General features: G+C 42.8%; 1 protein-coding gene across 1 annotated transcript in view; it reads right to left on the bottom strand.

Moving 5' to 3' along the window:
- PCSK6 (proprotein convertase subtilisin/kexin type 6) overlaps positions 1 to 25504 on the bottom strand; it is a 177031-nt gene that overhangs the window by 88544 nt on the left and 62983 nt on the right. Inside the window, exons 3-6 of the mRNA XM_061158890.1 lie at positions 24172 to 24282; positions 23572 to 23715; positions 21259 to 21335; positions 19248 to 19336 (exon numbers count right to left, since the gene is read on the bottom strand). Coding sequence (XP_061014873.1) covers positions 19248 to 19336; positions 21259 to 21335; positions 23572 to 23715; positions 24172 to 24282 — 421 coding nt within the window. The remainder of the gene's footprint in view (positions 1 to 19247; positions 19337 to 21258; positions 21336 to 23571; positions 23716 to 24171; positions 24283 to 25504) is intronic.

The raw sequence follows: 25504 nt of genomic DNA, 5'->3' as shown, positions 1-25504 counted from the left end.
TGTTTGCTCTAGTTAAAAAAACAGCACTGGTGTGGGCCACACAAAACACATCTGCAAGCCAAGGCGGCCTGGGGGCACGGGTGCACCTCTGGTCCAATTTGTAGAGACTTGTTCGCATAAGCCTGGAGGAAAAGTACTCCTCAAGTACTCGTCACATACCCACTGGAATGCTCATAAGAAACCAAGCATGTCCTAGACCACACAGAGAACTTTACAGAGTCAGAAAGGCAGAAATTATACAGAGAACAGTCCCTGATTCCAATAAAGTTAAAAATTAGCAACAAAAGGAGCACCCAAAAAATTCTATATGAAGTTGGAAAAAACATTTAAATCCCTTATAAATAATTTTTGAGCTACAGGGGAAAAAAAATCAAAGATGAAATTAAAGATTGTTCAGAAATGAATAATAAGAGCACTGTGTAATTAAGCCAGAGATAGGTAATGAGAGGAAAACAAGTAAAATGTTTATTACTTATTAAAGCACATCAAAGCCTGAAAATAAAGAACAAAACATTCTATTCAAGGAGGTAGGAAAAAATAATAAAAATTTAAAAGCTGGAAGAATTAATAAACAAACAAAAGTAGAAATTCATGAGTTGAAAATAAAAGAACTCAATAAAAAAAAATCAGTCTCAGCTGTGGGAGGGACATGAGGCTGCATCAAGGAGCTTGGGAAGGTGAAGCTGGCCTCAATCCAGGTCCCGGGTGAAACCTGAAACCAGCCAATCCCGGGAGGGCGAGGGAGAGCCAAGGAAGAGCAGTCGGCCCTGGATCACCAGGAGTTGCATGCTGTGCTGCCTCCACCGACTCTCCAGAGGGGCAAGGCAAGGGAGCCGAGTTGTTTAGAAGGAGGCATGGGACCAGTTAGACACTGGGAAGCCAGGGAAGGGGGGGCACATGGGGTGCTGACTCAGGCATGGACACTGGTAGGGGGAGGCATGGGGACCAGGTAGACATCAGGAAGCGGGGGACGACACGGGGTGCTGACTCAGGAAGGGACACTGGTAGGGGGAGGCATGGGGACCAGGTAGACATCAGGAAGCGGGGGACGACAGGGGGTGCTGACTCAGGACGGGACACTGGTAGGGGGAGGCATGGGGACCAGGTAGACATCAGGAAGCGGGGGACGACAGGGGGTGCTGACTCAGGCAAGGACCCTGGCAGGAGGAGAGAACAGAGTGCTTCCAGACACTGGCACAGGAATATCCTGAGCTCACCTCCTCTCGTGGATACTTAATAATCTAAGCTACATATTAATATGAAAAAATGCCCTCTGGAGAGAGACCCAAGAGCTAGATGCAGCTACTCAACAAAGGCTAAAAGGGCCACCTCAAAGCAGGTAGGAGAGGTGGAGACATGGTCTCGTCAACACCATCTCCCCTTCCCAACTCCAGGCCTGGAGACCCAGTCTGGAGGGAGCTCACAAACACATAACTTCTCTCTGAGAAGTCAGAGGTTTGCTGCCCCATGTCAGGCCCCACCTCGGGGATCTGCACTAGAGAGACAAGCCTCCCAAATGTCTGGCTTTGAAAACCAGTGGGGTTCATGCCCAGGAGACCCTCAGGGCTGGAGGGAATGGAGGGTCAGCTCTTAAAGGCTCCCATGCAAACTCATTCACCCTAGGACCCAGGTGCATGTAAAGAGCCTTGGTCATATGTGAAAAGATTCAACTGCAAATTTTAAACAACTGCCAAAGGAGCAAGAGTCTGTTGGGTGTCTCTCAGGGATGGAAGCTGGCAGGTGCCATTTCTGCCCTCTGACTATAACCTGTTAGCACCTGTCCTCCCGCCCCCCCCCCGCCCCTGTGCTGCTGCTATGGCCCAAAAGAGAAGGTGGGTAAGTGTCAGTCCTCCTGCACTGCTGCCATGGCTGTACCAGATGCAGCAGACAAGCACCCCTCACCCCACGGTCCCCCAAAGCCAGTGGGTACATGCAGCCCCCACATGGGATGCCCTTGAGAGTAGGCTCTGCTGGCCAGAGAGGATTGTGTTTCTGGGGCTAACACATCCAGAACAATCAAACAGATAGTTCAAAAGACAACCAAGGATGAGGACAAGTTTAAATGATAAAATTCATCACCTACATGGGGCCACCCTGTCAAGACTGGGAGAGATAGCTGTTTCTCCTAACACATAGACACAAACACAGAGAGACAAGAAAAATGAGCAAACAGAAGAATTAGTTCCAAATGAAAGGACAAGATAAAAAGTCCAGAAAAAGCTGTAATGAAACAAAGACAAGTAATTTACCAAATTAAAATTTCAAAATTATGGTCATAAAAGTGCTCACCAAACTTGGGAGAAGAATGGATGAACACAGTGAGACTTTCAACAAAGACAGCGAATATATAAAAAAGCACCAAACAGAAGTCACAAAGCCAAAGAACACAATAACTTAACTGAAAAATACCCTTGAGGGATTCAATAGCAGACTAGATGAAGCAGAGAAAGGATCTGTGAGTGTGAAGACAGGGCAGTGGAACTCACCCAGAGAAGCAAAAGAAAAAAGAATATTTTTACAAAGGAAAGATAGCTTAAGGGACCTATGGGACAACAACAAGAAGAATAACATTCAAATGAAAGGATACGTAGAAGGAGAAAAGAGAAAAAAGGGGGAAGAAAATTTATCTGAAGAAATGAAGTTTGAAAACTTCTTTACCCTGAGGAGGAGGCAGACAGCCCCTCAGGAATCCCAGAGAACTCTAAATAAGATGAACCCAAAGAGACCCACCCCAAGACACATTATAATTAAAACGTCAAAAGTTAAAGATAGAATCTTAAAAACACCAAGAGAAAAACAATTTGTTGTATACAAGGAAACCCCCATGAGACTATCAGCAGAACCTTTGCAGTCCAAAGGGAGTGACATGATATATTCAAAGTGCTAGAAAAAAGTTTCCAACCAAGAATACTCTATTGAGCAAGTTTATCATTCAAAAGTGAAGGAGAGATAAAAGAATTCTCTAAACAAGCAAAAGCTAAAGACGTAAAAAGTGACATCAAACACATACATTGTGGCAGTGTGGAGGGGGGAGCGGAGTGAAAATGCATAGTTTTAGGATGCACCCGAACTTAACTTGCTATCAACATAAAACAGACTATTATATAGATAGGCTGTTATGAGTCCCCCGGTAATCACAAAGAAAAAACCTACAGTAGGTATACAAAAGATAATGAGAAAGGAATCTAAGCCTAACAATACAGAAAATCATCAAAACAGGGAATAGAGCAAGATAAGAAGAAAGAAGCAGAACTCCAAAACAGTCAGGAAACAGTGAACAAAATGGCAGTAAGTACATACCTATCAATAATTACTTTAAATACACTAAATTTTCCAATCAAAAGACATAGTAGTTGAATGAATACACAACAACAACCAAGAATCAACTATATGCCGCCTGTAAGAGACTCACCTTAGATGTAAGGTCAAAAACACTGACTGAAAGTGAAGAGACAGAAAAGCATGCTTCATATAAAGGGAAATAAAAATAAACCTGGGGTAGCTCTACTGATATCAGAGAAAACAGACTTTAAAATAAAGTCTGTAATAAAAGATAAAGATGAGGATCAAGCAATGACAAAGGGGGCAAACAGACAATAAGATACAACATTTGTAAGTGTGAATGTATCCAACATAGGAGCACCTACTTATATAAAGCAAATATCAACAGACCTAAAGTGAGAAATTGACAGCAATACAATACTAGTAGGGGACTTTAATACCACACTTACATCAACGGATAGAGCATCCAGATAGAAAATTAATAAGGTAATATCAGACTTAAATGATGTTTAAATGAGGGACCTAATAGATAAATATAGGACAGTTCATCTAAAAACAGCAGAAAATACATGCTTATCAAGTACACATGGAGCATTCTCCAGGATATATGTTAGGCCACAAAATAAATATAAATAAAGTTAAAATTGAAGTCATATCAAGTAATGGTATGAAACTAGAAATCAATCACAAGAAGGAAACTGAAAAAATCACAAATATGAAGACATTAAACATACTACTGAACAACCAATGGATCAATGAAGAAATCAAAGGAGAAATTTTTAAATACCTTGAAACAAATATAAATGGAAATACAACATAACAAAATCTATGGGATGCAGCATAGGTAGTTCTAAGAGAGAAACCTATAGTAATACAGGCTACCTCAAGAAACAAGAAAACGTTCAAATAACAATCTAACTTTATATTTGAAGAAACTTAAAAAGTAAGAAATAAAGCCCAAAGTTAGTAAAAGGGGAGAAATAACAAAGATCAGAGTGGAAATAAATGAAATAGAAACTAAAAAAATAACAGAAAAGATCTATAAAACTGATTATTTAAAAACATAAACAAAACTGACCGAAATTTACCTGGACTCACTGAGGGAAAAAAAGAAAAGCCTTAAATGAAATCATAAATGAAAAAGGAGGCATCACAACTGATATCAAAGAAACAGAAAATAACATAAGAGACCACTATTAATAATCATACATAAACAAGTTGGCCAATCGAGCGGAAATGGATAACTTCCAGAAACATAAAATTTTCTAAGACTGAATCATGAAGAACTAGAAAACCCTAGACCAATCTAGGTTAGACCAATCACTATTAGGTTAGACCAATCACTATTAGGAATATTGAATCTGTAATCAAAAACTCCCAAGAAACAAAAGCCCAGGACCAGATGACTTCACTGTTTAATTCTACCAAACAGTTGAAGAAGATTTGATACCCACTCTTCTCAAAACTCTTCCAAAAAAATTGAAGAGGAAGGAATGTTCCTAATCTCATGTTATGAGACCAGCACTACCCTAATACCAAATCTAGATGAGAACATAAAAAAAAGAAAATTATACTGTTCAATATTCCTGACAAACCTAGATGTAAAACTCCTCAGTAAAATATTAGCAAACCAAATTCAATAATACATTGAAAGGACCATGCATCTTGATTGAATGGGATTTATTCTAGATATTCAAGGATGGCTCAACATCTGCAAATCAGTCAACATAATACAAAACATGATGGATAAAAATCATATGATGATCTTGACATATACAGAAAAAGCATTTGACAAAATTCCACATTCATTTACAATAAAAACTCTCAACAAAGTGGACACAGAGGGTCTATGCCTCAACATAAAAAAGGCCACATATGACAGGCCCACAGCCACCCACACTCAACAGTGACAAGCTGAAAGCTTTTCTTTAAGATCAGTTAGAGGACAAGGATGTCCACTCTTGCAACTTTTATTCAACATAGTACTAGAAGTCCCAGTCACAGCAGCTGGGCAGGAAATAGAAATAAAAGGCATATAAATTTGAAAGGAAGAAGTAAAACTATCACTAGTTCTGGATGATGTGATTTTATATATAGAAAACCATAAAGAGTTCATAAAAAACTGTTAGAACGAACAAATTCAGTAAAGTTTCAGAACACAAAATTAATATATGAATATCTGTTGCATTATATACACTAACATGGAACTATCAGAAGAGAAAGTAAGAATACCATTTACAATTGCATCAAGAAGAATAAAATATCTAGGAATAAATTTAACTAAGGAGGTGAAAGACCTGTACACTGAAAACTTATAATACATAATGAAAGAAACTGAAGATGAAATAAAGAGAAAGATAATTCATGTTCATGGACTAGAATAATTAATATTATAAAAATATACATACTACCCAAAGCAATCTATAGCAATCTGCAATTTCATTGCAATCCCTATCAAAATTCCAATGGCATTTTTTCACAGAACTAGGACAAATAATCCTAAAATTTGTATGAAAATGTAAAAGCCAAAGCTATCATGAAAAGGAAGAATAAAGCTGGAGGTATCATGTGCCCTGACTTGAAACTATATTACAAAGCTCTAGCAATCAAAATAGTATGGAATTGCTAAAAAAAAAAAAAAAAAAAAAAAAAATTAATTTATCAACAGAGTGGAATAGCAAGCCCAGAAATAAATCCAAGCATATATGGTCAATTAATTCACAACAAAGGAGGCAAGAATATACAACAGAGACAGGACAATCTCTTCAATAAATGGTATTGGGAAAACTGGACAGCCACATGCTGAAGAACAAAACTGGGCAAATATCTCACACCATACACAAAAATTAACTCAAAGTGGATTAAAAACATGAATGTAAAGACCTAAACCTACAAAACTCCTAGCACAAAACATAGCTGGCAAGCTCCTTGCCATCATCCCTGGTAGTATTTTTTTTGAATCTGACTCCAAAGGTAACAGCAACAAAAGTAAAAATAAACAAACGGAACCACATCCAACTAAAACGCTTCTGCACAGTGAATGAAACCATCAACAAAATAAAAGGGCAACTTCCTGAATTGGAGAAAACATTTAAAATCATTTATCTGATTAAAAAATGAGAAGAGGATATAAACTGACATTTTTCCAAAAAAAACATACAGATGGCCAACCGGCACATGAAAAGATGTTTAACATCACTAAACTGCTGCTGCTGCTGCTAAGTCGCTTCAGTTGTGTCTGACTCTGTGCGACCCCATAGACGGCAGCCCACCAGGCTCTGCCATCCCTGGGATTCTCCAGGCAAGAATACTGGAGTGGGTTGCCATTTCCTTCTCCAGTGCATGAAAGTGAAAAGTGAAAGTGAAATCGCTCAGTTGTGTCCAACTCTTCGTGACCCCATGGACTGCAGCCTACCAGGCTCCTCCATCCATGGGATTTTCCAGGCAAGAGTACTGGAGTGGGCTGCCATTGCCTTCTCTGTCACTAAACAGCAGGGAAATGCAAACTAAGGTCACAGAAAGCTATCAACTCACATCTGTCAGAATGGCTATTATGCAAAGGACAAGAAACAACAAGTGCTAGTGAGGATGTGGAGCAAACGGATTCCTCGTGCCGTGTTGGTAGGACTGTAAATTGGTGCAGCTACTATGGGAAACAGCATGGCAGTTTCTCAAACAATTGAAAAAAGAACTACCATATGATCCCCTGAGGAGGGCATGGCAACCCACTCCAGAATTCTCACCTGGAGAATTCCACAGACAAAGGAGCCTGGCGGGCTACAGTCCCTGGGGTTGCAAACAGTAGGACACAACTGAAGTGACTTAGCACACACACACCATATGGTCCAGCTATCCCACTTCTGGATAACTTATCCAAAAATGAAAACCCTAATTCAAAAAGATACATTAACCGCGATGTTCACTGCGGTGTAACCCACAATAGCCAAGACATGGAAATAACGTATGAGTCCACTGATGAATAAATGGATAAATAAGATGTGAGGTATATATATATACATGACATATATGATTACCCATTAAAAAGAAAGAAATCTTGCCATTTGCAACAATATGGATGGACCTTGAAGGTACTGTGCTAAGTGAAACGAGCCAGGTAGAGAAAAGACAAACCCTGTATGCTGAATCTAAAAAAAAACCTCACAGATACTACAATCTCCCAGGATCTGTGGGGGATACATTTCAAGACTTGAAGTGAAACTGATACCATGGATAATATGAAACCTTTATCCTACACTTTTTCTTTTATATACATACTTTTACCTATGACAATATTAACAATTTTAACAAGTAACAACAATAAGAATAAAAGAGAACAATTATAACAATGCACAGTATAAAACTTATGTTAAGGTGGTCTGTCTTTCTTGCTCGTTCTCTCTCTCGAAATATCTTATTATACAAACTGAATGTCTTTTCCACCTTAAATAAGCACTCATCATACACTGTGGTCATAAACTCTGCAGTATGAGATGCAACAGCAAAAGTACACATTTTTCCCTCGTGACAATTTCATGGATAGAAGATTCGTTCTTACCATAGATTTCAGTAACCTCAGCATACAAGTTTTTTTGTTCCCTTACTAAGCAAAGAACTTTCACCTTTTCACTTACTGGAACCAATTTATGGACTCTCTTTGGTGTATCCAAATTGCCAGCATTACTATTCTCGGGCTTGGGCCACTATTAAGTAACACAAGCACTGTGTTACTACCACAGTCCATTTGATAACTGAGATGACCACTAAGTGCCTAACACAGGGACATACTACACAAAGAAATGATTCATGTCCCAGGCAAGGCAGAACGGGTTGGCTCAAGACTTCATCACACTACGCAGATGAGTGTAATTTAAAACTTAGGAATTGTTTATTTCTGGAATTTTCCACTTAGTATTTCAGGCCATAGCTGACTGTGGGTAACTGAAACCACAGAAAGCGAAACCATGGACAATGGGGCCACTACTGCTCAGAAAAGAGACTGGTGGTTCCCAGAGGGAAGGGGGTCTGATGGGGGGTAAATGGGTGAAGGGGACCAAGAGGTACAAATTTCTGGGTATAATGTAAATAAGTTATGGGGATATAACATACAGCAAGGTGAATACAGTCAATAATACTGTACTGCAAATATGAAACTGCTAAAAAAAAGTGAATCTTAAAAGTTCTCATGACAAGAAAAATCATTTCCTAACCATGTGGGGTGACAGATGGTAACTAGACTTATGATCATTTTGCACTTATACAAATATCGAACCATTAAGTTGTACATCTGAAACTAGTATAATGTTATATGTCAGCTGAATTTCAATTTAGAAAATCTAGTTCTTTAAAAAACCTGTTTTGTAGGAAATAACAAATTTTTACCAGTCTGACCAAAGGAAAGGGCAAGATGCCACAAATAAGATTAGAAACAATTATAACTATAAATATGGAGAATATGTTTGTTAATTATGAAAATACAACATAAAATTTAACTCATATATTTGAAAATCTGGAGATTAATGATTTTCTAGGGAAGTTTAACTACCAAATTCCCTCGAGGACAAATAGAAAGCCTGAACAGACCCAGCCCTTTAAAGAGTCACCATAAATGCTCAGACTGATTAACAAGGTCCACCAACGTTTCAGAGAACAGGCAATATCCACAGTATATGAAATATTTCAGAGTACAGTAAAAGGCAGAAAGTTTCCTAACTCGTTCAATGAAATCAGCATGACTCTTATACCCAGACTGGTGAGGGACATCATAAAAAACAGCTCAATCTATCTTATAAATAAAGATGCAAAATCCATGCATAAAATATTAACAATTGAATGCAGCACAGAACCTGGGTCTCGCACACTGCTAGATTCTTCACTGTCTGGGCCACCAGGGAAGCCCAAAAACTAATGGTCATAATCAAATAAAACGCATTACAAGAATGAAAGGATGAAATTTCCAATATTAAGAAATGTATTACTGCAATTACTGCATTAAACAGATTAAACAGTAAAGTTGAAAAACAATAAAATCACCTTACTAAATGCTTTCTTAAAAAACATGTAATAAAATTCAACATCCATCCTGATCAATACTCTTAGAAACTAGAAATATGAAAATTTACTTAATTTAATCAAGAGGAACAGGAGGAAAGCTATAGAAGGTGCCTACAAATGGTGTTAACACTAGGAACATTCCTGTATGTGTCAGAAACAAACAACAAAACCTATAAACAATTATTATTCATTGGAAGTTCTGATATGTTGAAATAAGACATGGGAAAGAAATGACAGTTATTAAGGAGATAAAGTGTTAACTATTACAGAGAGAAAAACCATCATTTATAGACAGCTTTTATTTACACCTGTCTAGGGAGAAGGCAATGGCACCCCACTCCAGTACTCTTGTCTGGAAAATCCCATGGACGGAGGAGCCTGGTAGGCGGCAGTCCATGGGGTCACTAAGAGTTGGACACGACTGAGCAACTTCACTTTCACTTTTCACCTTCATGCATTGGAGAAGGAAATGGCAACCCACTCCAGTGTTCTTGCCTGGAGAATCCCAGGGATGGCAGAGCCTAGTGGGCTGCTGTCTATGGGGTCTCACAGAGTCGGACATGACTGAAGCGACTTAGCAGCAGCAGCAGCAGAAAAGCCAAGAGAATAAAAAATAATAGCACCAATATAGTTCATTAAGGTGGCAAGATTTAACAAATTGACACACAAAAATCAATAGCTTTTCTATATCCATTTCAATAATAACCAATTAGCAATGCAATTTTTAAAAAAATCAACCTAGATATGAACCTAACAAGAAATGCATAGAATCAAAACGAGGACAACGAAAAAACTATTTTAAATGATGTCAAAGACCTGAATAAACAAAAACATACCATGTTTCTGGGTGGGAAGACTCATTATTGTAAAGATGCCAATTCTCCCCCAATAAATCTATAATTTCCATGTAATCCCAATCAAATTCCCAACAGGATTTTTTATGAAACTTGATAAGTAGATTCTCAAGTTCATCTGAAAGAGAAAATGTGCAAGAATAGCCAAGAAATTTAAAAAAAAAAAAACTTTAAGAAAAAAATTATCCTATCAGTTATCAAAAAATCCTCTTAAACTATACTTTAAAAGGAAATATTATTTAGGGATTAAAAACAAATAGACTAATGAAACATGATGAAGGATCCAATATACATCGGGAATTTAGTATATGATAAGGGTGGCATGCAGAGATCACTAAACATTAATACTGGAGAAAAGCAAAGTCAGAGTTCTCCACAACTTTCACAGAAATAAATTGTACATGGATTAAAAAGCTTAACAGAAAAGACAAAACCATGAAGGTTTCAAGATGAACTATTCTGAAGCGAAATTTCTAGACAAAATATAAAACAAATTTATTACCTTGGGTTTTCTAAGCAAAATCCAAAACCCAAGCATTGAAAGGGAAGATTACAAATACAACATCATAAAAATTTTAAACAGATTTTTAATTGAAACATTACATACAAAAAATGGTAAAAGTCATCAACGGATAGCTCCACAACTTTAAAAAAATTAAAATGTGTCTAAAATGAAAGTTTGGGACTTTCAGTTAAACAAGCAGGAGTGATCCACTCTCCTCTCTGAAAACAAAAAAGATGACACCTGCCTCCATGATTCCCAAGGGTATGTAATTCCTCACAAAGTACTGATGCACTTGGGGGCCATAAGACTGGTGCATGCGTGGCTGGGGGAGTCTATTTCTTTGCCACTGCACTGCTCTTATAGCCAAGATGAAAAGCCATTTAAATGTCCATTATTTCAGAAAACAGTGATGTCTGACCAGGAATCAGACAGACACATCAGCTTTCCAAGTACAGGCAGTTTCTGTGGCCTGATTTGTCGTAGGAGAAAAAGTGATCGTCAGCACTGCCGCATTCCTGCTGAGTCAGCATGTGATGAATTGATGCTACTTCCCTGGAGAGCGGAGGGGCCTCTAAGAGGCACTGGACTGGCAGGAGAGGATGACCCGGTCCACAGTGCCTCCAGCCCAGCTCATGCCCCATTTCTCTTCCTTTCTGTTTTAGCATCTTACTAGCCTAGGAAGAAAGACCTTGATCTTCTCCAGCCAGTCACTGATTAAAACCAGAAAGTGACTAGCCTGACACCTCCGCAACAATGCTGTAAAACACAAGGGAAAAGGGGGCATGACAAGGGAAGAAAATGATGAGAAGTATAAGCAAGCATTGTTCCATCGTATCCAAAATTTAAAGAAAACATGATTTCTCCATGAATCAAGGGGTCAAAGAGACACAAGAATTCAATGAAGAGAAAATAAGACAAAAGGAGACCAAATTGTGTTACCCTGAGGAAAGAAACAGATGGAGACAGCTCAACATCTTCAGAAATGAAAGCCACACTAGTAAAAGTGTGGGGAAAAGAAGGCACTGGTTAAACAGAGACGTAGAAGAAGAGTTGGATAAAAACGAAGAAAAAAAATAGAAAAGAATTAAATTAAATATGAACAGAAAGAGATACAGAAACTAGGAAATAGAGATCTGATACATATATAAGTGGTTCACAAGAAGCATAAGACTGAACATATATAGCTAAAAATATTCAAAAATCATAACAGAAGAAAATTTGCCTAATATTGAAAATACTCAGATCTTTTCGAGGATGTTGCATCCCTGGAACAGCTGCTGCAGAAGCCTCAGCCAGAGGTAGCCCCTCAGGGGCTGGACTTCCAGGGTAAAGGAGACTCACCCACCCTCAGTACTCACTGGAGGGACTGTGCTGAGGCTGGGACTCCAATACTTTGGCTACCTCATGCGAAGAGCTGACTCATTGGAAAAGACCTTGATGCTGGAAAAATTGAGGGCAGAAGGAGAAGGGGATGACAGAGGATGAGAGGGTTGGATGGCATCATCGACTCAATGGACATGAGTTTGAGCAAACTCCAGGAGATAGTGAAAGAGAGAAGCCTGGTGTGCTACAGTCCATGGGGTCACAAGGAGTTCGACATGACTTAGCAACTGAAGAGCAACAACAATCCAAGTCCCAAAGTCAAGTCACCTACAAGGAGAAGGATTTAGGCTGACTTCAAACTTTCCCAAGCAACAGTGGACCCAGAAGACAAGCAGGTGATGTTTATCAAGTTCCATAAGGCTGTATACATTAAAGGTATAACTCAGGTGCAAAGGCCACCTTCAGAACTTTCTAAAGATGAAAGATAATAGCACCTCTTCGCCTTTCTTGAAAAAGTTGTGTGTGTGCTAAGTCGCTTCAGTCATGTCCAACCCTTTGTGACCCTATGGACTGTAGCCCAGCAGGCTCCTCTGTCCGTGGGATTCTCCAGGCAAGACTATGGGAGGGGCTGCTATGCCCTCCTCCAGCTTGAAAAAGCTAATCAGTGGCAAAGTCCAGTGAGTTAAGAGATGAATCAAATTAAATTACTCAGGAGTGAAAAGCCTGTACTGAAAATGATGGTGGGGACCGAAGACTAAAAAACTGTGAGAATCATAATGACAGGTGACCAATATTGAACCTTGACAATGTAAAAACAATATTTAAAAAAAGAACTAAAATTGAGGTGTGGGGTGAAGTGAGAACAAGCTGAAGTGAATGCTAATTACTCAGTATGGGAAATATATGTAACAACAAAAAAATTAACCCTGGCATCTTTAAAGGCTGTCACAATCTTGGGACTTCTTTTTTTTTTTTTTTTTTTTTAAAGAGAGATATTTGAGAAAATGTCATTTCTTCACATAAGGAAATATTTATATGAAGTTAAGCAATTTCTTCCCCTTAAGCTGATTTCTTTTTCTTCTATTCAATGCACATAAATCAAATAAGGCAAGCATAAAGTTAAACACTAAACAAATACAATTAAACATAAAATTAAATCTAAGTTCAGAAATACTCAGTTTCACTTGGTTTCTCTCATATTAAGTTTACATAAAATTAAACAGTATATTTTACTAAATACAAGTACAGATATTCCTTGACTTATGATAGGGTTCCATTCTCATAAAATGTTCTCAACTTAGGACAGGTTTAAGTAAAAAATGCATTAAATATACCTACCCAACAAACATCATAGCTTACCCAGCCTCCCTTGAACATTTTCAAAACACTAACATTAGCCTACAGTCAGGCAAATCACCTATGGCAAAGCTTATTTTATAATAAAGCATTGAATATCTCCTGTAATTTACTGAATACTGTACCGAAAGTGAAGACACAATGGTTGTACATGTACAGCTGTTTACCCTTGCGACTCTGTGACTGACAAGAAGTCAAGGCTCCCACTGCCCAGCACCGTGAGAGAATTCCGTATGGAATATTGCTAGCTCCAAAAAAGAGCAAAATCCAAAACTCAAACTAGGGTTTCTACTTTGATGTATCACTTTCACATCATGGTTAAGTTGAAAAATCTTAAGTCAAACCATCATGTCTCAGGAACCATCTGCATGGTACAATCAAAAGTTAAAAAAAAAAAACAGTATTATCATCCATCCATCCATTCATCCATCTATCCACACTTAGTAAATATGGTTTAAAGGTTTAGTGTCAGCCGCTAAGTTGTATCTGACTCTTTGTGATGCCATGCACTCTAACCCGTCATGCTTCTCTGCTTCTCTGCTTCATGCTTCTCCAGGCAAGAATACTGGAGTGGGTTGCCATTTCCTTCTCAGGGGATCTTCCTGACCCAGGGATCAAACCCAGGTCTCCTGCATTGCATTTTTGTAAAAGAGTAGAGGCTAAAAGCTGGCTGGCCCTCATCTGTGAAATGAGGACAAAAGCAGCATCAATGACAGAGTGCTCTGTAGAGATTATGTAAGACACTACACACAGACACCTCATCAGTGCCTATGATGTAGATATAACTCAGTAAGTACTGGTTATTTCTGTTTTCACAAGGTTCCAGATGATATTTTACCTTCCTTGTCCTCCTCTGCACTTTGATAAAGGATTACATACATTGTGGAGTTATTTTGACTTGTTAGCAAGCAAGCATACTATTTTAAAGACATAATTTGGACAGTGCCACTTTTTATTCCATTTATTTTCCTGTGAAAAAACATGTAAGAAACACTCAATTCTACAAAGAAAGTTGGTAGAAAAAAATTACTCCATTTGTATAAATATATAGTAAACTTTTAGGAGCCCATCTGTGGTGATTTTAAACCACATCCACAATTCTTTGACACTTTTTCATTCAACAGATGCAGCCTAATGTCTCTCCTCTTGAGTATATGTTGGGCTCATTTCTAAAGAACAGAGTGTGCCTAAACTGATCATGTGTGACTTCTAAGACCATGTCATAAAAAGCACTGCTGCTTCCTGCTGGTTCTCTGAATCACCTGCAGTGAGAGAAGCTAGGTACCATGCCGCAGGCACTCTGGTAACCCCACAGAGAGTACACACGAGGAGGAAGCTAGGCCTCCTGCCAACAGTCAAGAGGGGATGGAGGACTCTAGCCAACAGCCAAATAAGTGACCTGTCCTGGAAGTAGATACTCCAGCCACCAGCGAGCCCTCAGATGACAATCACAGCCAACCTCATGAATGACCCTCAGCTGGAATCACTTAGTTAATCCACTGTCTGTGTTAGACCACAAATGTTTGCTGGAGTAACTACCATGTAGCAGTGTGCTGCATTGTGCTTAGCCACTCAGTCATGTCTGACTCTTTGTGACCCCATGGAGCCTGCCAGGCTCCTCCGTTCATGGGGATTCTCCAGGCAATAATATTGGAGTGGGTTGCCATGCCCTCCTCCAGGAGACCTTCCCAACCCAGGGATTAAACCCAGGTATCCTGCATTGCAGGTGGATTCTTTACCATCTGAGCCACCAGGGAATACACCATCTATTTGGTAAAGAAATAGAAACCACAAGTGTTAGTTCCAATAAAGGCAGAGTAGCTTCTATCACACTAACTCTTTTAAAATTAATAATTATAAACTCTGGACTAAAGACTTAAGAAAACAATAACTTTTTAAGGGCATTGGAAAGCAACCAGAAGAAGGCAGAAGCAGGTGATTCAGTTCTTAAAAGAGCAACCATACCAGGTATGATGCAGATTTATAACACTTTTCCTCTGAGGGAACTACTCATGTCTCTGAATACAGAGAAGCTAGAACTCAATCAGGAAAATGCAATCTTATTCTACTAGGGAGCTGTGGGATTGAGTCTGGAACTATTAGAGACGCTGGAAATTGAGAGAAATCCTAGAAAGCAGAGAGCTAGAGAAGAAGACATACATAAACTTCCCTCAGATATTCAACTAAGCCCTGCATGGAGCACATCTGGGCAAGTCTCTAAGAAGCCCAGGTAGAGAGGAATAGGGGGAGGCTGAATGAGTGAGCAGATACTCCAGCTGCTGCCACTGCAGGGGCACTGCAGTCAACTTGAAGCTTGAACCTTGCTAACTTAGAAATGCTGGTTAAACGCTTCAGTGTTTCCACTGAAATACTAAAAGAGTCACACTATCCTTAGCGACTGAACAATAATAACATCTAAGAGTAAAGATTGTTCTTGAGCTAAAGGATTTCCTCTAAGGAGAAGGGCAAATCAGAACAGATGAGTCATTACAAAATAAAAAATTGAACTGACAGCAAGAACAACACTCAATTGTATTCAGGGATAATAGAATCAAGAGTCCCTACAATATAGTGGAACAATGTCCAGGGTACAATAAAAAATTACTAGACATGTGCAAAGAAACAGGAGTATGTTGCACATTGTAAAAAGAAAAATCAATGATTAGAAACATACCCACGTTCCCAATTTATCCCTCACTCTCCTTTGGTAACCAGAAGCTTGTCTGTGGCTATGTCTGTGAGTCTGTTTCTGTTTTGCAGGTAAGTTCACTTGTATCACTGTTTTATAAACTCCACATAAAGTGATATCATATATTTGTTTTCATCTGACTTAAATTTGGGAATAACAGATACATATTATATATGAAAGACATAAATAACAAGGACATACTATACAACACTATCTTCAATATTTTGTAATAATCTATAATGGAAAAAATCTGAAGATACATGTATATATACTATATATATGAACCACTTTGATGTACACCTGAAACACTGTAAATCAACTACACTTCAATTTTGAAAAGAGAAACATAACCATACATGACCAAGCTATTGGAATCAGTACAAAAGACTGTAAAAAAAACTCATAAACATGTTAAGGAATCCAAAATAAAATATAGGTATAATGGATGAAGAGAAAGAGAATGTCAGAAAAGATTTGGAAATAGTGAAAAAAATAGCCACATGGACATCAAAGAACAGAAAAGCACAACATTTGAGTAGGAAAGAAAAAGGAAAAAAATCATTGGGTGGAAATAACAATGGATTGGACACAACAAAAGGAAGGATTGGTGAACTTGAAGAAAACAGTGCAAAAGAAATGATCAAATCTGAAGCACACATGAAAAAAAAAAAAAAAAACATTTAAAAAATGAATACAGCTTTAACCTGTGAGATATATCGAGCAATATAACAGCTATAACTGGTGCCCAAAGAGAAGAGAGAGAGAACAGGACTGCAAAATATATTTAAAGAAACATTGACAGAAATTTTTCCAAACTTCATTTAGAAAAAGAAAGAATAAACAAACCCACTAAGAAGCACAGCAAGCCCCAAGGGGGATAACTATGAAAGAAATTACACCAACGGCCATCAGAGTCATCATAGACAAAGCATAGAGGGGAAAAAATACTAAATAAATAAAGGCAAATAATGAAATATTTACTAAATATTTACTCTGACTAAATAAAAGTAGCCAGAGAAACAACTTACATTACATAGAGAGGAACAACAATAAGGATGACAACCAACTCATGATCAGAAACTATGAATGCCAGTGACAATGGAACAGCATCTTTAAAGGGCTGAGAGAGAACCATGTCACCCCCAGGATTCTATGTTCACCAAAACTTCTTTCAAAGAAGATGAAATTCAGATAAAAGTTGAGATGATTTCTCACCAGCATACCTACACTTCAAGAAATACTAAAGCAGTAAAAGAAATTCTCAGGCTGGAGAAAAATTGAAACCAGACAGAAGGAATATGAAGCTAGAAAATAAGGAATGGTAAACATGTAGATAAGTATATTTCTTTTCACAAGCCAACTGCTTACAGCAAGAATAAACACTGGGTTTATAAAATATGAAAACATAAAAACAACAGCATAAAAGATGACACTAAGTGTGAACTCAAGTAATGTTTTAGATTCATATACTATACATGAAGTTGTATAATATTAACTCCATGTAGATTGGAGTGAGTTAGGATATACACTTTAATCTCTTGAACAACTTTAGAAATAGAAAAGATATAAAAAGGTAGAGCTCATGGACACACCAGGGTGTCTCAGAGAAGTTCCCTGCTTTGTGTCAGCATGTGGAGAGGGAGGCTGTGTTAGGGTGCCTGAAGGCTCCCTGTCCAGGGTAGACTTGGAGGGAGGGTTGGGAAGAGGATGGAGAGGCTGATGCTGTGTGCAGCAGCTCTGGAGACGTGGCTGTCATAGGTTCCCTGGGTCAATGCCAATACTCCAACCCCTTCTCCATGGCAACCACACTCCTGATCACAGAGAGTTTACACCCATTGTCCCAGGACACAGAGGCAGTGGGTGGTGGGAATTCAACTGGTATCCAGATCAGTCAGGTAGACTTTTCATGGGTCTTCACTCACCAAAGGCTCCAGGGAGACCTTACACATCTCAACATAAAAGAACTGTCCATGATGGAGTGAGGTCAGGTGACAGTCCTCTGATCTGTTCTCTGCAGGACATGCTCTTGGTGGTTAATGATGTCACAGACTGACAAGTCCCAGCCACTTCCAAGGTTTCCAGGGAGAGGGCATGTGGAGAGTCCTCATTAAGTGAAAGCTGGGGAGCCTTTTCTCAAAACTCAAGAAGCTCCCCAAGGACTGAGTGACCCACAGAACCCCTGGCCCAACCTCCCCACCTTTCACTGCTCATCATAGAGCTGAAAGAGTTACGGCCCCTTCATAAAGGAAAAGCAGCAGAGAAGGCCATGCCATGGGAAAGAGGCACCCAGCACAGCCACTGGCGTGCATATGAGCACTTCCAAACTGAGGGCCAGAATCACAGGTGAGGACACAGTGCCCTGAGGCAAAGTGGACGGTCGGGGACTGTTCAGGCCCGGCACACACCTGCTCAGTGCCAGTTCAGCCACATGCACCTATGAGACACTGCAGAGGACATGCTGAATGACCCTCTGCCATTCTGAAATGACCAACTGCCAGGCTTGGGCGGGGGAGGTGAGAGGAAGCTGCATTACTCTCTGCTCTTAAAGCCCCATGCTGACAAGAGAAGCCTGACTCTCCAATGAGGAAAATAGTACCAGGTCAGGTAGTGTTCCCTACAGAGCCCTGGAAGGCTGACCCCTTGGAGAATAAGGTGGGAGCATCCAGCTTCGAGAGCCTCCATGGAAGCACAGTTGGGTGTGGGCAACTCTAAGTCATGGGTGGACTGACCCAAAAGGGAGGCAGGGAGGCTTTTGGGGTGATGTGAATGCTACAAGTCCATGATAAACAGGGGAGACCAGGCATGTCTGCGGGTCACTGTGACAAATGTCCTCTGGCTAAAGCTGAGGGGCAGGTACAGTGGGTCAGGAGGCTACAGCGGGAGTTGGGGCCAAGGTTAGGCTTCCTCTCAGGTGAAAACCATAAATCCTGCTGGGAGAGTGATTGGCAAGCCTGGGAAGGCCAGCAGCAGGACCCAGCAGTCTCTTGGAGCAGTCAGCTTGACAGTGGTGACTCAGGGACCAGATACCAGCACCCATGGAGGCTTTACAGGCCCCAGGCAGTGTGAGGTGAGGCCCAGGATCCGACTGGGTCCAACACCATGGGGAATGCAGCTTCCCAGACCTGCAGGGGACTGCATTCTGCACCCAGGCCAGCCTGAGCCACTTGGCAGTGCACTTGGGCCTCACCTCCAATCTTGGCATTGTATGCAACCCCTACAATGCAGTAGGAGTTGTTGGCAGAGGCGGCGACTTCTCCTGCACAGCGAGTGCCATGTCTGCGGGAAGGAGAGAAGGCAATCAGGACCCTAAGCTGGGGACGCTGAGGTCCTCCCTCAATCCTCCCCATAACTGCTGGGCCATCCATGCGCCCCTGTGTCAGGACCCTCCTGCAAGAAAAGCCATTGTCCCTAAGCGGGGGGGACACTGAGGCCATCCCCCATCCCTCCCCATCATTGCTGGGCCATCCATGTGCCCCACAGGCTGTGCTGCAGATGTGATGCACCTGTTTCAGGCTTGGGCTCTATTGGGCACCCACGGCCTCCGCATCCCACCCCCCAGGCTCTGCGTCCCCCTGACTGACAGCACGGTGTGGATGCTGGCCTGGCTGCAGAGATGAAATAAGAACAAACAAAGGCTTAGGTTCTGTCCCCTGAGCCCTCTCCCTGCCCCGAGCTCACCCTGGGCAGACCCCTCCCCCACACACCTTTCCACGGCCATTCCAGCAGAGGGCAAGGAGGAGGGCTGGACACGGAACACTCAACAGAAGTAGGTGGAATAGGAAGAGGTGACCCGAGGTCAGCACTCTCCTCAGTAATGACCTCACTCTGCCACTTACAGCAGGCACATTTCTGAGAAGGTCCGTCAGAGATGAGAATCACTGATTCAGAATCAAAACCACCTTTAAATCTATGGCTGATTCATATCAATGTATGACAAAACCCACTGAAATGTTGTGAAGTAATTAGCCTCCAACTAATAAAAAAAATAAATAAATAAAAATTAAAAAAAAAAAAAAAAAAAACACCTTTAAAGCCAGTTCTGGGCCCAACTGTCAGCCCCCGGGGCAGCCCTCCCTCCGTCCACACTCTGGACCATGTGTGCCTGCAGCTGGGGCTGTCCCTGAGTCATGGGCCCAGGGTCCCACTCAGGACTCACCACGCCGCATCTGGGTGGTCCCTCCCTGCCCGCTGCGCCCTGCAGCCCCAGTGTGGTGGCCATGGAGTGGGAAGGGAACCTGGGACGCAAGGCCAGGCCTCCACGGGCGCCAGGAGCACTGCGGCCAGCCGGCTGACTGCCTCCACTGGCTGAGCCTTCCTGCGGGGCTCCCTTGGGGCACCGGGACTCCAACCTCAGCATCAAATGGACTGAAACAGGGAACGCTGAGGAGGACACACCTTGCAGGCCTCGTGTCAGCAGAGGAAAGGAAGAAAGGGCTTCCACTGTCCTCTAAACACTTCTGGAAGAAGGGGACGAGCCAGTGCACAGGGCCGGCTGATGGAGGAAGGTCTGTCCAGACACCGCACAGGAGAGCCCAGGCAGGTTTGGGAAACTGGTCATCACCCCCAGGGCTGCTACCAATGGTGCCAAGTCCCCCAGTCTCTCCAGACCACCCCCACTCCCTCTATCACAAGTCTCAATGACCGAACAGTAATAGTGTGTCCCTCACCCGTCATCTCATGCCAGACCCCAGCCCTCAGAGGAGGAAACATCAGGACACAAGACTTCTCTGACACCGAGACTCAGCAAGGTCACCCCACTTGCATAGAGCCACACAGCCAGCCCCAGCATCACATGGGCCTCCGCCACTGCCCCTGTGAGGTCAAAGACAGGGTCGAGAAGGCTTGGGTGCTGACCGAGTGATCCGAGAGAACACACTGTGATCTGGACACAGCTGGCTGTGCAGACCACGAGATATTCCAACAATGTTGCAAACAGGAACAATGCTGGCCCAACATCCACTGCAGCTGACCAGCAGAGTGACAGCCCACAGGAAGGGGCCAGACCCACTGAGCCTGTGAGCCTGGAAGGCGGTGTGGGGCTGGCTCCTGGTGGTCAGCCCCAGACCCCACCAGGAGGCAGAGAGCTGCCCCCAGCCTGTCTCCGGCCCAGTGTCCCCATGTAGGCTGGCTCCACCATGTGTGGGGACAGCAACAGAGAAAGAAGCAAGTAGGGGTCAGGCAGGTGACACAGGACGTACTTATTCTCGTTGCTGGCATCGTACCGTGGAGACGGATCGTAATCGTTGCCATTGACATCATAGCTTGCGTAGGAATCCTAAAAAATGAAACCTTGGTGACCAAAGAGAAGTGGCCCAGTGTATCACAACTCTGTTTATAACTGGTTTTACGCCTCGACTGGAATCAGAAACAAGTCGGGCACTCTCTTACTGCAACAACAGTTATACATATATATATAATTATGTGGTGAATACACATAAAATTTACCACCCTAACCATTTTTACAGCTCAGTGGTGCTAAGTACATCCACAAGTTGTATGGCTGCCAGCACCATCCATCCACTGGATTCATCTTGTGAAACTCTGCACCTCTTAAACACTAACTCCTGATCCTCCCTCCCCAGCCCCTGGCAGCCACCGTCTGCTTTCCATCTCTATGAATACAACTACTCCAGGGACCTCACCTACATAAGATTATGTAACAGAGTGGGATTAGCAGGCAGCCATTACTCTGCTCCCTGTTACTAGGCAACAGGGTTCCTCAACCATTAACTCTGGTGCCTCAATGGGCCCCACCCCACAAGCAGTCAACTGTCAATGAGCAACCATTATTTGTGCTGCTCAGCTATTGGTCAGTGCTGCAGTGGGCCCTGACCACTAGGACCTGACACTGAGGAACCACTGTGGCAGTGATTGAGTCAAGGGTCAGTGGTGTGGTGGTCATCAGGTGGAGAGTGAGGTAAGAGGCAGATTCAGGCCTTCTCCTGGAGGCCCTGCAGCTTACCCTTCGGTGATCTGGGGGCCCAGGAAGCAGACTGGAGACTATGGCCCTCAGGGCTCCAGAGCCCTTGCCAAGACCACCCACTAACTTTGCCCCAGGCCTTGAAGCAGCCGTGCACCTCTCCCCCATCCCTGTCTCTGCGACCTAACTAGCAGTGGCCAACTGTTCGGGTCACACTCTGTGAGACCTGGTCTCCCCATTTGGGCAGCCTGAGGAGCCTGAGGGCCAGTGGGTTGGATGCCTGGCTCCCTCATGGCCCTGAGGGAGTTGCCAACTGAGACCTGTCTCCTTCTAGCCAGGACTGGGACCTTTGAAGGGTGAAAGCTGTGCCTTGGGACCTTGCTTTCTTGTCAGGACAGAGAATAACATTCATCTGGTAGAGATTTATAGGAACATCATTACCTGACCACCTGATCTCAGGAACAAAGGATCTGACACAGAGAAGTCTGCAACAACTAACCTCGCCTTCCCCTCACCTTTTGCTTTCACAGGGCCTCGCTGAAAGCTTTCAGTAACTTTGGGGTTCTTAGGACACGAGCTATCCATCTGCTTGTATGAACCTATAATAAACTTTTCTCTGTGCCAAAGTCTAATGTTTAGTATTGATGGGCCTCACTGTGTGTTGGGCACACAGACTTGCAATTTCAGTAACAATCAGTTGTGTGTCATTTTGTGACCCAGATACTGTCTTCACGGTTCATCCATGTGGTAGCTATTCCTCATAATTCCCTTCATCTTATATTTTTAATACATAATGTTTTTGCTTTATATACTTATAGTATCTGTATAATCTCCTATCTTCCTTTAAGACATGTTGTAAAAGCTCTGATTGTTGACTTCAAAACTGTCATCCTTTGCAAACTAGTATATATAGGGTAGATAAATAACAATGTCCTACTATACAGCACAGGGAACTATATTCAATATCCTGTAATAAACTGTAACAGAAAAGATGTTTTACACATATATAGCTGAGTCAGTTTGCCAGACGGCAAAAATTAATACATTATAAATCAACTTTACTTTAATAAATGTTTTAAGAAGATAAAATTAAAAAACTGACATTGTTAAGGGTGCATAACCATCTACCCAACCAACATGAGAGAACTGACATAACCGAGGCACCCAAGTGCCTTAGAATCTCGAAGGCAGTTCTCAAAAGTTACCACATGCCAGGTTCTCTTCTCTGCACAACTGGAGGATTGACAGGCAGAGGGTCCCTACACACAACCATCACACACACACACACCACACACGCCGACCTGAAGGTAAACAGACACACAGACACGTGTGCAGAGGGGACACCCCCCACACACACCCATGCACACACATCTGAGCCTCTCAGGGCCCCAGCAGTGCCTGGGAACCCTCTCACACACCCCTGGCTCAGGGCCGCTGGGCTCACCAGCACCACCAGCTCATTTTCCGTACTGTGACCTAATGGGGCGGGGCGGGGCGGGCGGGGCTTAAGTATGTATGCTGTAGTCGTCCCAGGTGAGGGACGACCAGCGCAGGTGAGGGTCTCAGGGAGCCAGGCCAAGACTCCACTTACGTAGTTTGGGGCCAGGTCGGGGTGGTTTCTCTCTATACCGTCATCCAGGATGGTGACCACCACGTTCTTTCCCGTGTAGCCCCGCTTCCACGCCGCCTGGACGTTCATTTCTGACCGGCAGCGGCTGTTCTTGTCACCACAGTGCTGCAGGCACAGGAGACAAAAAGGCCCCAGCACGGACACGCCTGACACAGACCCGCCAGCCCAGCAGAGGCGCTGTGGTGCTCGCGGGAGGCAGGGCAGGACCTTCCCTCCTCCTCCTGGTCCTAGCAAGGGTCCTCGAGGAGGGCTACATAGCTCTCCCGCCCTGACCTGGCCACGTGTACACGGAAGGCCCTCCGGCCCCAGCCAGGCCATGTCCCCAGGGCTCTTCCTGGTGTCCCCGCCCTTCAGGGGCTCTGTCCATGGCTCACGGTGCCGCCCACCCTCCCCTGCTCCGGGGGCCCATCCCCCTGACCCTCACATAATGAAAGAAATTCACAAGACAGCATGTGCCTGACAGCACTGAAATAGGGGTTCTACACGCAAATGAAGTGTGTCTGTCTGGAGCTGACCGTCTCAGAAGCACAGGGCAGGGACAGAGGCCCATGGCCTACTTACCATGTACCACATGTTGGACCAGATGGGATCGTTGAAATAAAGTGCCTGCGGGTCATTTCGCACCTGTCTCTTCACCCGGCGTTTAACTTCCTGTTGCTGGAGCCATTTCACCTAGCAGGGGAGAAATGCAGTTACTCTCTGTTTCGGCAGCCATCTCCTGATTCCATGTGGCCGCTTTGCAGGTGTTTCAGGTGTCCTTCTCCATGAACATCTAGGTCTATCAGATGTCTCAGATGGTTCATTTCAAGGAGACGTTTTCACTTCAGAGCAACCACATTTGAAAGATGAGGACCAGTATACATGGAAGGGAAGAGGACCACTCTTATGGAACTTAAGATCATCCTACTAAAAGAGACCTTGTGAAATTGCCAGTACTCTGGTGACCCTTTGTCCCTAATTAAAAGGAAATACATGCTCAGGAATGGAGAGTGCAGAGGCATAAAAGGTGTCAGATGGTTTATTGGGAGGACACGGTTAACTATGATGATCCCTATAATGGAACCACAGCAACTACTGCAGACCTGGTACCAGACATGCAGAGAAAACCTAGGGAGGCACACAGCAAAATATTGATAGCAATTCCTGTATGCTGTTCATTTAAGATTTTAAAATTATTTTCAGGGTTTTATAAACTTTTTTCAATCGCCATGACTTGCCATCACAACCAAGGGAAAAAAGCTTGAGAGGCAGGATAAATGTTATTTAAGAGCAGGAATCTTGGAGCCTAGCTGCCTGGATTCAAATCTGGGCCCAAACTCACCAGCGGAGTGACTTCAAGCAGGGAGCCTCCCTGACCTCAATTTGCTCATATCATCTGTGCAATGGGCATCACTGTGGCATTACGAGGGAGGATGGCATATAAAGTGTGCAATCAGTGACCGGCACACGGATGTATTGTCATCATGTGTGTGTCTGTGTGCATGTGTGTGTTTCAAAGTGGAAGAGTTTTTTTTTTCACTTTTAAAAGATAAGGGGGCTGGAACTCCCATGCCCTGAACCTAAACGTTTTCTCAGTCCAGCTGCTATGGATCCCCCAATCCCATTCTCCTGCCAATGGGACTCAGCTCTGCACAGGGGCTACAATGGGCAGGATGGGGACACCCAGCCCTACTCTCAGAAGTTGGTGCTCCAGCCAAGGACTCTCACCAGGCAGCCCAGAGTGAGGCAGACAGGTGGCCAATGGCAGGGAAGGAAGGAGAGGAAGACAAGGATAGAGCCTTGGGCATGCAGAGCTGGGTGACCTGGAGGTCAGGCCAAGGCTGGTGACCCCAGGGGGATGAAGGCACAAAGGTCAAGGGCCAAGCAGCTCCCCTCAGACCTCGGCTTTGACCTC

This window comes from Dama dama, chromosome 13, assembly GCF_033118175.1.
Source record: "Dama dama isolate Ldn47 chromosome 13, ASM3311817v1, whole genome shotgun sequence".
NCBI classification, from domain to species: domain Eukaryota; kingdom Metazoa; phylum Chordata; class Mammalia; order Artiodactyla; family Cervidae; genus Dama; species Dama dama.
The sequence above is the reverse complement of the archived record's forward strand: the minus strand, read 5'-3'. Positions and strand labels throughout refer to the sequence as shown.